This window comes from Microcaecilia unicolor, chromosome 3 (genome assembly GCF_901765095.1).
Source record: "Microcaecilia unicolor chromosome 3, aMicUni1.1, whole genome shotgun sequence".
Classification (NCBI taxonomy): domain Eukaryota; kingdom Metazoa; phylum Chordata; class Amphibia; order Gymnophiona; family Siphonopidae; genus Microcaecilia; species Microcaecilia unicolor.
In genome coordinates, this window is record NC_044033.1 from 354,027,924 (window position 1) to 354,040,592 (window position 12,669).

The following is a 12,669-nucleotide window of genomic DNA, read 5'->3' on the forward strand; positions in this document are numbered from 1 at the left end:
GGCGGCAGGGGTGTGTTCTCTCTGGAAGCACACCAGACTTCAAACTGGCGCCAAATCCTGGCATAAGCCACGGAAGTGGAACGCTTGCGGGCTTGCAGGAGAGTGGTAATTACTTTATTGGAATAGCCTCTGTCTCCCAATTGCGCCCTCTCAATCGCCAGGCCATAAGAGCAAATCGGCCGGCGTCCTCCATGGTCACCGGACCCTGTGACAACAGGTTGAGAACCAGAGGTAACTGAAGGGGATCCTCTATGAGCATCTGTCGGAGGTCCACATACCAAGGCCTCCTGGACCAATCCGGGGCGACGAGAACCACTTCTCCTGGATGCAGCCGAATCCGCAGGAGCACTCGCCCTATCAAGGGCCACGGAGGGAACACATACAGTAGGCCAAGGTTGAGCCAAGGCATCCAACCCCGCCGCGCGAGGATCTCTCCGTCTGCTGAAGAAGCACGGGACTTTGGCATTAGAGCTTCTCGCCATTAGATCCATCACGGGCTTGCCCCACTTGGCACATATCTGCAGGAACACTTCGCCTGCAAGTTCCCACTCTGCTGGATTGATCTGATGCCTGCTTAGATAATCGGCTTGCACGTTGCTCTGACCTGCAATGTGAGCTGCCGACAGAAACTGTAGATGCAGCTCGGCCCAGTGGCAAATTTGTTCGGCCTGCGCGGCTAGAGCTCTACACTGAGTGCCGCCTTGTCGATTTATGTAGGCCACTGCTGTCGTGTTGTCCGACATGACTCTGACAGCCAATCCTTCCAGGGTCACTTGAAAGGCCAGAAGCGCCTGAAACACCGCTTTCAACTCTAGGCGGTTGATGGACCACTCCGACTCCTCGGGTGTCCATAGACCCTGGGCATGCTTCCCCTTGCAATGTACGCCCCAGCCTTTCAGACTGGCATCTGTCACCACTAGGCACCAATCGGGGAGCGCCAGCGGCATTCCTCACCGCAGCATGCTGTCTGAGAGCCACCACTCCATGCTGAGTCGGGCCGCAGGGAGCCAAGAGAGTCTGCATTGGTAATCCTGAGATACTGGAGACCATCTTTGGAGTACAGCATACTGTAGAGGTCTCAGATGCGCTCTCACCCAGGGCACCAGTTCCATGGTGGCCGTCATCGATCCAAGCAACTGGACAATGTCCCAAGCTCGCAGGCGGGGCATCCTCAGGAGCAAATGGACCTGATTCTTAAGCTTGCACCGCCTTTGCTCGGGTAGGTACACATACCCCGAGGCTGTGTCGAACCTGACCCCCAAATATTCTAGAGACTGCGAGGGGGTCAGGTGACTTTTGGCCAAATTGACGACCCAGCCCAGAGATTGAAGTACTGAGACCACTCTGGTTGTTACATGCTGACTCTCTGCAGCAGAGTTTGCTCGAATGAGCCAGTCGTCTAGGTACGGGTGAACCCGAATACCCTCTCGCCTTAGAAAGGCAGCTACTACCACCAGAACCTTCAAAAAGGTGCGGAGAGCTGTGGCGAGGCCAAAAGGCAAGGCCCGGAACGGGAAATGCTTTCCCATCACCGCAAACCTCAGAAACATCTGGTGTGGGGGCCAAATTGGAATGTGCAAGTAAGCTTTTTTCCGGTCCAGAGACGTGAGAAACTCTCCTGGCTGTACCGCCGCAATGACGGAGCGCAGGGTTTCCATGTGAAAATGCCGCACTCTCAGGGACTTGTTTAATTCTTTTACGTCCAGAATAGGGCAAAAAGACCCTAGATGGATTAGCGGCCGCAGCCGTGTTCGGCGGGAGGTACCGGGCACACAGCCCCTATCTGAATCAGACCTTGTAAAGTCTCCTCTACCGCCGCCCGTTTGGCGGCAGAACCACATCGGGACTCCACAAACACGTCTCTTACAGGGGCGTCGAATTCTATTCTGTAACCGTCTCTGATCAGGTCCAAGACCCACTGATCTGAGGAAATGTTGGCCCACTCCTCGGCAAAGAGGGAAAGACGACCTCCGATGACAGGACTCGAGGAGAGGGCCGGCGCACCATCATTGAGAGGGTCGCCCCTGAACTCCAGGCCTTGAGCCAGTGGCTGTGGAACGTTTGTCCAAGCGAAAGGAGTTCCTCTGCTGAAAACGGGCACGAGAAGTGAACCCAGCAGAACGCCCCGGGCGGTACCTTCGAGCTTCACACAAGTGAGGTCTGTAAGAGGAGTGGACAGCCGCACCCTTAGAGGAAGGCCGAGGCCTATCTTCGGGCAAGCGCTGGGGTTTAGCCTCACCCAGGCCCTTCACAATTTTCTCCAACTCCTCATCAAACAGGAGAAGGCCTTGAAAGGGCAACTTCACCAACCTTTGCTTAGAGGCCATGTCCGCCGCCCAATGCCGTAGCCAAATAAGACGACGAGCCGCCACTGCTACTGCCATGTGTTTAGCCGAAGCTCTGACAATATCATAAAGGGCGTCAGCAAGAAAGGACAAGGCCGACTCCATCCGCGGAGCCACATCTGAAAAGGGCTCCGCTCCATCACCGGGCTGTTCCACTGCCTGTTGCAACCAAGCCAGGCAGGCTCTAGCAGCATAACTGCATGCAGACGCCCGAATAGTGAGACCTGCAATTTCAAATGACCGTTTAAGTGCTGATTCCAGTCTACGGTCTTGAATATCCTTCAGGGCAACACCTCCTTCAACAGGGAGAGTAGTTCTCTTTGTCACAGCTGTGACTAGGGCATCCACTTTAGGCACAGCAAAGCGAGCCATATGCTCCTCACTCAGAGGGTATAATTGCCCCATAGCCCTGGAAACTTTCAAAGGTCCCTCGGGGTCAGCCCATTGAGCCGAAATAAGCTCTTGGATGGAGTCATGCAAAGGAAAGGCTCGAGCAGGCTTTTTGGTACTAGCCATCCTAGGATTCACAGAGGAGGCTGTGCCACTGGCAGGGTCCTCAATAGAGAGAGCCTGCAGGGCATCAGAAATAAGCGCTGGCAGCTCATCATGGTGGAAAATCCTCACCGCGGAGGGATCGTCCAGATCCTGAGTCACTTCTGCACCAGACTCTGGCTCCTCAGACCATGAAGGCCTGCCAGAGTCCTCCGAATCCTCGCAGCCCGACCACAGGGGGGGAAATGGAGGTGCAGCACTCTCTGAAGGGGAATGAGCCCTTCTGCGCTTCATATTCTGCCAATTATCAGGGAATAATGCCTCAGAGGGCATACCCAGGTTAGAATCCACTGGGGGGGCATTAGAAGAGGCCCGTGCCGGGCTTTGTGGGAGAGTCTTTTAAGCGTGTATGCTTTATGCATTAATAAGACAAAATCAGGGGAGAAAAACTCACCCTGGGTACCCGGATTCTCTGCCAGGACTAGTAGCTCCCATATCAGCCTCACTCCGAGGCCTCCCCCCAGGCTCAGGACTCTCCGTCTCAGCGGAGGTCGTGCCATGTGGTAAATTCAAAATGGCGCCCGCTGCCAGCTCAGAGCGCGAAGAATCGTTGCTCGCCATGCTCGGGCCGGCTCTAACGTCTATACAGCACGATTTACAGAGCCCCGCTGCTGGTCTACGCTTGCCACACTTGGAACTGCGCTTTACTGTCTCCGCAGCCATCGCCGAAAACAGAGGTAAAATTCAAAATGGCGGTTCGCGCCAAAATCGCCCCGATCACGGGCCCATCCCGGAGGAGTCAGAAAACACTCTTACCTCACTGGACCGAGTATCACAGCTCCGGTCCCACAGAAAAAGGCAAGGAAAAACCTCTGTTCCAGCGTCTAAGCGCTGAAGCGCGACGCAACTTTTTTTTTTTTTTAACGCTGTGAGGAAAGCAGAGGTAAATAGAACTCCGGAGGCTCAGGTGAGTGGGAAAGGCAGGGAAAGGGCGAACCTATGTGCCTGCATCCACTGTTGGTGGGGAAGAACAGGGAAAGCTAAGCAATGTGTCCACATCCACGGAGGTATGGGTAAGGCAGGGAAAGGGCGAACCTATGTGCCTTTAAAGTAAAGCTGCTATAGCCTTCAACACCCCTGCTAACAACTGGCAAAAGCACAGGAGCAACCTCCAGGCAGATTTTAGATGGAGCTCGAAGAAGCTGCAGCCACTCTGCTAGGGGAGATAGAGAATACTGAAGAGAGGCAGTGGAGCAAGCTGGTATGAGGCACTGAAAAAAGTGTGCTCTCTATCTCCCTCTGCTGGTTGATGGACACAACCCATCTGTAATGGCTGCATCTGCTTGATGACAAGGAAACAATTTTTTTTTTGAGTGCCAGAAATGGCGCATGGCACACATCAGCACTACTGCAGGAATCCGGCAGTAGGGCCAATTTGATACGTGCCACTGCCGCAGTATCCCTACCACAGGCTTTGTAAAAGGGCCCCTTACTGCACATTAACAGCTCCTGCTAAATGTATATCATAGACTCACTTTCTGGTCTAGAACACAACACAAGATAAGAAAAATAAGCACACAACACACTACACAAAATTAACACTATTAAATGCATATACAGAAATACTGCTACTTAACATCCTCATTAAGACACACACGTTTTAGGATCATACATAGGCCAATTTTTCTGTGGAATTGAAGGAAAATTCTGGTAGCAGAGCTTAGTGGTGATTTTGATCAGGAAATAATTTTGTCCTGCAATCCGTTCATCTTAAAGTTTTGGATTCTTCACTTAGGTATTTCAATGATAAACCTTTCAGACTCAATTTATCCAAAACATCCAGCTGTAAAATATTCAACAGGTTTGATCATTAAAACCAAGATTATCCTATGTTTGAAAACTATCCAGATATACTGAACATCTCAGTAGTGGTGTGAGGTTTACAAGGGGGTTTTAGGGCAGCTCTTGTTATAAGCCTTGAACATCCTCCAACTGCCATATATAATTAGTGACATGATATTAATCAGCAATTCTGTGTTAATACTCCCGCTTGCATCTTTCTATGTTCTTTCAGTCTCTACTCTAGATATTCAATCAAAACATTTCTTCAGTTATGCTGCTGCCATCTTTACTTCCCAAATCAGGTTTAGTTCCTCACATTTTAAGAGTAGGTTTTTTTGGATCCTGACAATGTCCTCTTGAAATATTTTAACTTGTTTAAAAGCACCAATAATTCTGTGGCCTTACTGAGCTTTAGTGCATGTCATTCTGTTTTGTTTGTTACAGTACAATTTTCACAGTACCAGAATTCTACTCCTAAGACCTATTAAAAGACCATTAAGGGGCTCATTTTCAAAAGCCTCAAAAACGGCATAAAGTGCCATTTGGAAGTTTTTCTTTGAAAAATGTACAAGTCGTGATTTTTGAAACTCAAATTTGAGATGTTTTTCTCTGCAGTGTATCCAAATCACAAGGGAGTGTGTTAGGGTGGGATTTGGGAATTCCCCATACTTGGACTTTTTCTGCCATAATGGAACACAGCAAAAACATCCAGGGCTAAAAGTAAGACTTTTGGTCTAGACCTGTTTCAATCATGCCTAAGTCACAAAAAGGTGCGCTAAATGACATGACCACTGGAGGGATTAAGGCATGGCAACCTCTTACTACCCCAGTGGTCACTGACAACCCCCCCCCCCCCAAAAAAAAAAAGAGGTGAAAGTACATACCAGCATCTATGAGAGCTGCAGATGTCATGGCCAGTCCTATCACAGCAGCAAGCAAGTTCCTGGAACAGCCTAGTGGTCAGTGCAGTGTAGAGAACAGAACCCAGGCCCACATCCCAATTTAACTGGTATACTTGTAGTGCAAAGTGTGAGCCCTCCAAAACCCAGCAAAAAACTACAGTACCTATATATAGATGACACCTGCTGGGCTATTGTAGTGATGTACAGTTGAATACAGTCAGTATTTGGTGAGTTTTGGAGGGCTCCCTATACAATATAAGGGGCTAATGGTGAGATGTATACCTGGGACCTTTTATGTGAAATCCACTTCAGTGCCCCACTAATCTGCTGGGATGTCTGTATGGCCAGTCTAGGTGGTGGTAAGGGCTCCTGCGCTAACCCAGTGGTAATTGGGAAGCGTGCAGTACTGCCTGATTACCGCTGGGTACACCCCGGCATTACAAAAATAAAAATATTTTTGTAGCACTGGATATGACAGCGTGCTAGGGGAAGGAAGTACCGACAGGCTCCTGCAGTAGCCCAGCAGTACTTCCTGTTTAGCGAGTGGTAAGCCCACATTGGGCTTACCACCGCTTTGTAAAAGGGGTCCCTCAGTGATTCAGCTTCATTTCTTCAGGTCAATCAATATGCAATATGAGGTTATTCAATCTTTAGGATGTGAGGTTAATGGCTCTGGGGAACAAATTCTTCTCAGTTTTCAGCCCTGCTCTTTGGACTTTATTTTTCTTTGCAAAAGAAAAATGCAATACCACATCTCTCAAGAGCCCTCTGTTTTGGCCTTTCCTGGAGGAATCGGAGGGACTTTTATTAATTGTTTTATAAAAAGTCTTCTCTGCCTATATTTTATATTGGGACAATTATGATATCTTCTGTGCAATATTTTGATTGTTTATATTTTATTCTGATTATTGCTATTTGAACCATTTTTTTCATATGCAATGCTATTTCTACCTATTTTGATATATTTTAATGTCTAAATTTTATAAATGTATACTGTGGGTTTATGCTGATGCTTTGTATCTATTTTGTACATTTTTTCCCATACAATAACACTTGTAGAGGGTTTGTCCATTTGTCTGTCTATATGTATCTACTTGCATGGCTGGATAAGCACATATACAGGAGGAGGAACTGGGAGTTACAGAGCAACTGAGGAGCAACCACCTGAAGAAAGAAGGGCAGGGGTGTCCCGTGGATCACTTTTGTGGGCCTGAAGCCTACCTTGTACCCTAAACCATATTCTGAGCCATACTGTCATGGCACATGCAAGATTTCCCGACGTACAGCTTTTCGGGAGATGTGCTGATCCATCAAGGACACGCTGTTTGTAAATTCTCCTTGTCCACTGTTCATTGTGTTGACATGGAGGCGAGTGAGGTTCCCAGCCGTGGACAACCACCAGATAGAACCAGCTCTGATACACTGGACTACCTGGAGAGAACAATCTGTCACCACTGGCCACCTTGGTACTTGCTTTCAGTCACCTGAACAGTGCAGAGAAGATCCAGAGTCTCAGCTAATCAGAAGAGCTTTTCCTGCCTTATCACAAAGCTACTTGGAGGAGTTGCAAGAAGAAATTGGTGGTGTTTTCAGCTCTGACACTCCAGACTCTGCGCAGCATTAAAGCAAAGCTAAGATTCCAGCCTCTCTGTAAAGACTGTTTTTTGTAGCAACAGAAGACCACACAGAAGTGATTACAAAGTGCTGCAGGCATACCCAGAGGATATTTATTGCAGTGACTCTTACCCCTGGACATCAAGGAAGTCTGGCATTCTTGGCAGAGCAGAAGACATGCCATTGCATACCTGAACACCCTACTGTGGCAGTCCTGGCTCACTGTTCTGAAACCAGCTGGAGCAAAGGAGGAGGATCCCATCTGATCCGAAGGGTGAACAGTCCCCAAATGACTCAGAAACCTGGAAAGGTGAGCCAGGATCACTCCTATAGTGTAGGGAAGATAAGATTTCTTTCTTTGCCAGGCAAAATGATAAATTAGATTAAATGGCATGTGGGTGGGTTACACATAGTTTCACTATCAATGGTAATAGGGGAATTTTGTAGAAATTCACTGTTAGGAATTATGTAGTTTGCTTTAACACCCAGGAATCATTAGTGCACTGTAACAAAACAGATCTATATTCTGAGATTTATTTCTTGCCAAAGAGAATCATTTTGCATGCTAGCTTGTTTTATATTTTGCTGATGATGATCTACAATAAATCAGATATATTTTTAATCTGTGCATGTTCCTCCATTAGTCCAGTTGTTTATCCAAACCAGCACAGACCACTTATTTTGTTTGTACCTCCTAGATATACTTTGTGTGCTAATTGCTCCTTAGGAGAATTTCTTCACTCTCAAGTCCCACTACAGCAGGGTTTGAAGAAGCAGTTGCTGAAGTTTTAAAGAGGGTGACAGGTCGCCCAGGTTCTGCTACTGAAAAACAATGAAATAGGTGGTAAGGAGCCCAGGGCCTTGCACCTGAAGAGGTTCCCAGCTGTCTCCAAGGGCCAGATGCACTAAACTTAATGAGCAAGTAGTAAACCCTGGCATGCACTAAAGACTTCTCCAAGCCATTTTCTGACGACTGTAGCAGCTAACGAAAACGGAATGCAGATGAGCAAATTGTGTAGAAACACTATTGTAATGAGATGCACTAACCTTTTCCGATTGCCTTAACGCTGGAAAATCTAACGAGAGGTCTGTACCTGTCGTTCAGGCTGCGCGGGATTGAAAACATCTATAAATGTTACAAAAAAAAAAAAAAAAAAAAATCGGGAAAAAAAGTGCTCGACAGAGACGTCCTTTATGGACGTGCTTCACTCAGCTGAGAGACCTGGAAGTCTCTCACAGCATGTTTAGCTCAGCCCCCCCCCCCCCCCCCCGAGGTCACCGTTGCCGCTCCCCCTCCCCCTGCATTGAAATGACAGCTTCCCGCAGCCCCGGCCTCCCTGCCCCCCCTGATGTCGTCGCCGCCGCTCCCCCTTCCGTCTGCCACCGGGCCGGGCCATCACAGCACCTCTGACCTCCATATGAAGGCGCTGCAGCAAGCAACAGCTGATCACTTCCCTTCGGACTTCCCTCCTTTCCTCCCTGGCCCGCCCTCATCTGACTTAAGTTGCTTACGTAAGTTACTTACGTCAGACGAGGGCGGGCCAGGGAGGAAAGGAGGGAAATCCGAAGTGAAGCGATCAGCTGTTGCCTGCTGCAGCGCCCTCAGGCCCGGTGGCAGACGGAGGGGGCGGGGCTGCGGGAAGCTGTCATTTCAATGCAGGGGGGAGGGGAGGACGTCCATAGGCACAGCTCGTCTTTTTTTTTTGTTTGCTTTTTAGTGAAGGGTCCTTGGCATGCGCAGAGCAGCCAGCATAACGCTTGGCTGCTCTGCGCATGCTCGACTGGCTGACTGTTTTCCACTGGAATAGAGAATGCAAGTGAGCTACAACGAGCAGCTCATTTGCATTCCCTTTCCTTACCGATTCGCTAAGGGAATCGGTAAGGGAAGGGCTCTAACGATTTTTTAGTGCATCTTGCCCCAAGACAGCTAACTCAAGGTGTGCACCATTTTGTTATACAGCTCTGATTGAACATGGCACCAGCTTCAGGTCTGGTCACACCATTTTTTAGGCATAGTCTATAATAAACCTTTAGCAGGCTAGTGAGAACAAAAATCTCAACTCTCCATGCACCCAGTTTAGAGGAGTAGCAGCCTAATGGTTAGTGCAGTGGCCTGAGAACCAGGGGAACTGGGTTCAATTCCTACTGCAGCTCTTTGTGAATCTGGGAAAGTCAGCCCCAGGGTCCAAAGTAAATACTTGTATATATGTAAATCTCTTTGATTGTAACCACAGAAAGACAGTATATCAAATACCATCCCCTTTCCCAGCTTATATCCAGAAACAGACTTCTCTCCAGAGGTGCTGCACTAGGCCTAGAGTAGCAAAATCGCCACAATCAACAGAGGAATTCAGTGTATTGTCTACAATGATGCCTTTCCTGAATGGCAACTCCTAATAAGGCATCTAACATTGTATAGCCTACAGTTTAGCTTATTCTTCCCTATGTATGCCATTCCTCACTTGTCCACATTAAATTTCAGCTCCCATTTTGGTCCCAGTCTTGCAAGATAATGCAGCTCGGATTTTAAAAATTTTGAAATTCTTAGAGGAAAAAAATCCATAAACCATTAAGGTAGACCTGGGCAAAACCACTGCTTATCCCAGAGGTTAAGTAACACGGAATCAGGCTACACTTTGGAGCTCTGCCAGGTACTTGTGTCCTGGACTGGCCATGGTTGGAAACAGGACACTGGGCTAGATGGATCCTTGGTCTGATCTAGTACAGCAACTCTTATATTTACTCTGCATTTGTGCACATTAAATTTCAGCGGCCATCTGGGTACCCAGTCTTGTAGTCTGACAAGACCCCTTACAATTTCTTGCAATCTCACTATGAATTTAACAACTCTGAATAATTTTGTGACATCTGTCAATTTGATCATCTTTGTTCACACTTCAGGATCAGAAGTTGTAAGTATTTCAAGGAAGTCGTACAGACTATTTACTTGAGTTTTAGGGCCAACTTCCATTCTCAAAATACCGTATATACTCTAGTATAAACTGAGATTTTTGGTTAAAAAAAAAAAAAAAAGGCCAAATACTCGAGTCTGCTGGCATTCCTCCACTTCTCCCCCCCCCCCCCCTCCCAGTGGTATCCGGTATTATTTTCCTCCCTCCCCCATGTCATCCCTCCACAGCCAATGCCTCCTCCTCCCGAACAAAGACAGCCCCCTCCCCTCAAACACACCTGCAGGCCAGCCTCTTAACACACCCATAGGCCTGTCCACCTGCCACCCTCCTCTCTGGGCCTACCACTTCGCCTGGTGTCTAATTGAGAGTCAGGGGGCAGGAGCTATTCTCACGTGTGCCCCTGCCCCTGCTGTCTTCTTCACTGAAAACGGCTGCCGTGATGTCCAGCAGCAGTCTCATGGATTGCCACTGGAAATCACATCAGCCATTTTGGAACTGGAGCTGATACTGACAGAATGCTCCTGTCACTGTTGGGGAATATGGAGTTTCTAATTCAGAACTAGATCTTCAGGGTTTATATTGAGATTCTGACCAATTATGTAGAGAATCCAAACTCCATGCCCATAGAGAAGAATGATGAATGGCAGTTTTACTGGGTGGTTGAAACTGTAAGGCGGGGGGGAGGGGGAGGGAGGGTTTCATTTATGCACAGAAGACTGTGGTGTTTATTGCTAATTTAAAAGTGGGGGGAAAGGGAGTTATGATGTGCAGAGTCACTGACTTGCCCCCTCCCCACATACCTAGCTTACCACCCCCCCACCCCAAAAATTTCTGTCTAGAGATGCTACTGATATCAACTGGAACTGGATAATGGAAAAGGGAAAGACAAGAGAAAACTGCAGAACCAGCAGGATCTATAATATTGTACAAGGCAAAGAAAATGGGCAAACTTGATGGGCATATAGTCTCTATCAGCCTACGATTCTACATTCTTCAGGGGAAAAATCTTTTACATCAAATAGCCCTTTTTCAAAAACCTAGGTCAACAAAAAATATTTACACAAAAGGCTTACCTTGAACTTGCCTGTGCCATCTTCAAGATCTGAATAAAGCGATCCAGCAACGGTAAACAAATGGGTCCAAGAAGCAACTCAAAGTTGGGCTGCATTAGCTCCGTCAGTCCTTTCATAAAACTGTTTTCACAGCAGTACACTTTGTTGTGTGGTGTAATCATATATGGAACAAACATGTAGTTACCAGTACACATCTGCAGAAACAGAAATCAGAAAATAATTGAAGCTTAAAACAAGAAGCAATTTTTAAAAATGCATGTAATGGGTACAATGCACAAGTTTTAATTAAGGCAAAATAATCAAGCATTATTATTTTTAGTTTTTCATTGAAAGTTTTTAACAAAATAAATGATGAGTCACTTCATGAACAGCAAAATGTTTCTCTTTTTCTCCCTCCGAGTGTAATTTTATTAGACTTGAGTGTGTGGAAAACCATTTTACCTCATTACATAGGCTCTTATAAAATGGCCCAATGTGTACCTTTGTAAAAAGTAGGGCTATATGTTAATCGCAGTTAACACATTATTTTTATTAGTTGCGATTTTTTAAAAAATAATCGAGGCTAATATTGCGCACATCCTGCACTTCCCTCCCTCGCCAGCTTGCCCGTACTTTCCAAGCTGCTTAGAAAGTAGGGCAGCTCAGCAACGTCTATATGCTGCCTACTTCCAGCTCCGGAGGCTCTCTATGACTTGTCCTGCCCCTGAGGAAACAGGAAATTGTGTCAGAGTGGGTGAGACAGGTCAGAGGAAGCCTATGGAGCAGGGAGCAAGTAGTATGCAGTGTACAGGCATTGATACGCTGCCACTGCTAATCAACTTGGATGATAGAGAAGGAAGTGGGGGGAGAGGAAGAGAGAGAGAAAGAGCAAGCGCAATGTTGGACCGCAGGGAGGGACCAGGGAGTGGAGAGAACACAATGCTGGACCTGAGAGGCCAAGGAAGAGATGGACACAGGGCAGAAATAAGATGCTGGCAGGCATTTTCTAACTTCATGATTAATCACTTGGCATCTTGGAAGTAGTATTGTTTCCTGTACTACTGTATGTTAATGTGTATTATTACTTTAAAATTCAATAAATATTTCAGAAATTAAAAAAAATTTTTTAATCACAATTCAACCCTAGTAAAAAAAGCAGACATTTATGTTATATAGATGAAACACCGAGGAGACTGTTTTACTAGAATCTAGAGTAAGTTGCCAGGTTTGACAGTACAGCTAAATTGCCACCATATCAGTGTTTAGCTCATCCCCTCAGACTTGAAGATGTCTCAATTTAGAAATGGATCTGCCAATGTGCACCTCTGCTTGCCCTAAGGGACTGACCTCCCTTAATCCTCCAGTACAGCGCAGCACAAAATGAGCACTTTCTATAACCTAGATGGTCCTGGGAGCAGCTGTAAATACTGAAGTTGCTCTCAGGGGATACAAACATTCTGCTTCTGAAATGGGAAATGCACACTATGGTTTAGCCCTGCCCTAGTCCTGC

The 12,669-nt window shown here is 47.0% G+C and overlaps 1 protein-coding gene across 6 annotated transcripts in view; it reads right to left on the reverse strand.

Moving 5' to 3' along the window:
• Positions 1–12,669, reverse strand: part of MAP3K5 (mitogen-activated protein kinase kinase kinase 5) — a 534,389-nt gene that overhangs the window by 339,773 nt on the left and 181,947 nt on the right. For all 6 annotated transcript variants that reach the window (XR_003941620.1, XM_030198514.1, XM_030198515.1 and 3 more), the window contains one exon: positions 11,181–11,374. Coding sequence is in view for 5 of the 6 variants with exons in the window: in XM_030198514.1 (XP_030054374.1) it covers positions 11,181–11,374 (194 nt within the window). In the remaining variant the exon portion in view is untranslated. The remainder of the gene's footprint in view (positions 1–11,180; positions 11,375–12,669) is intronic.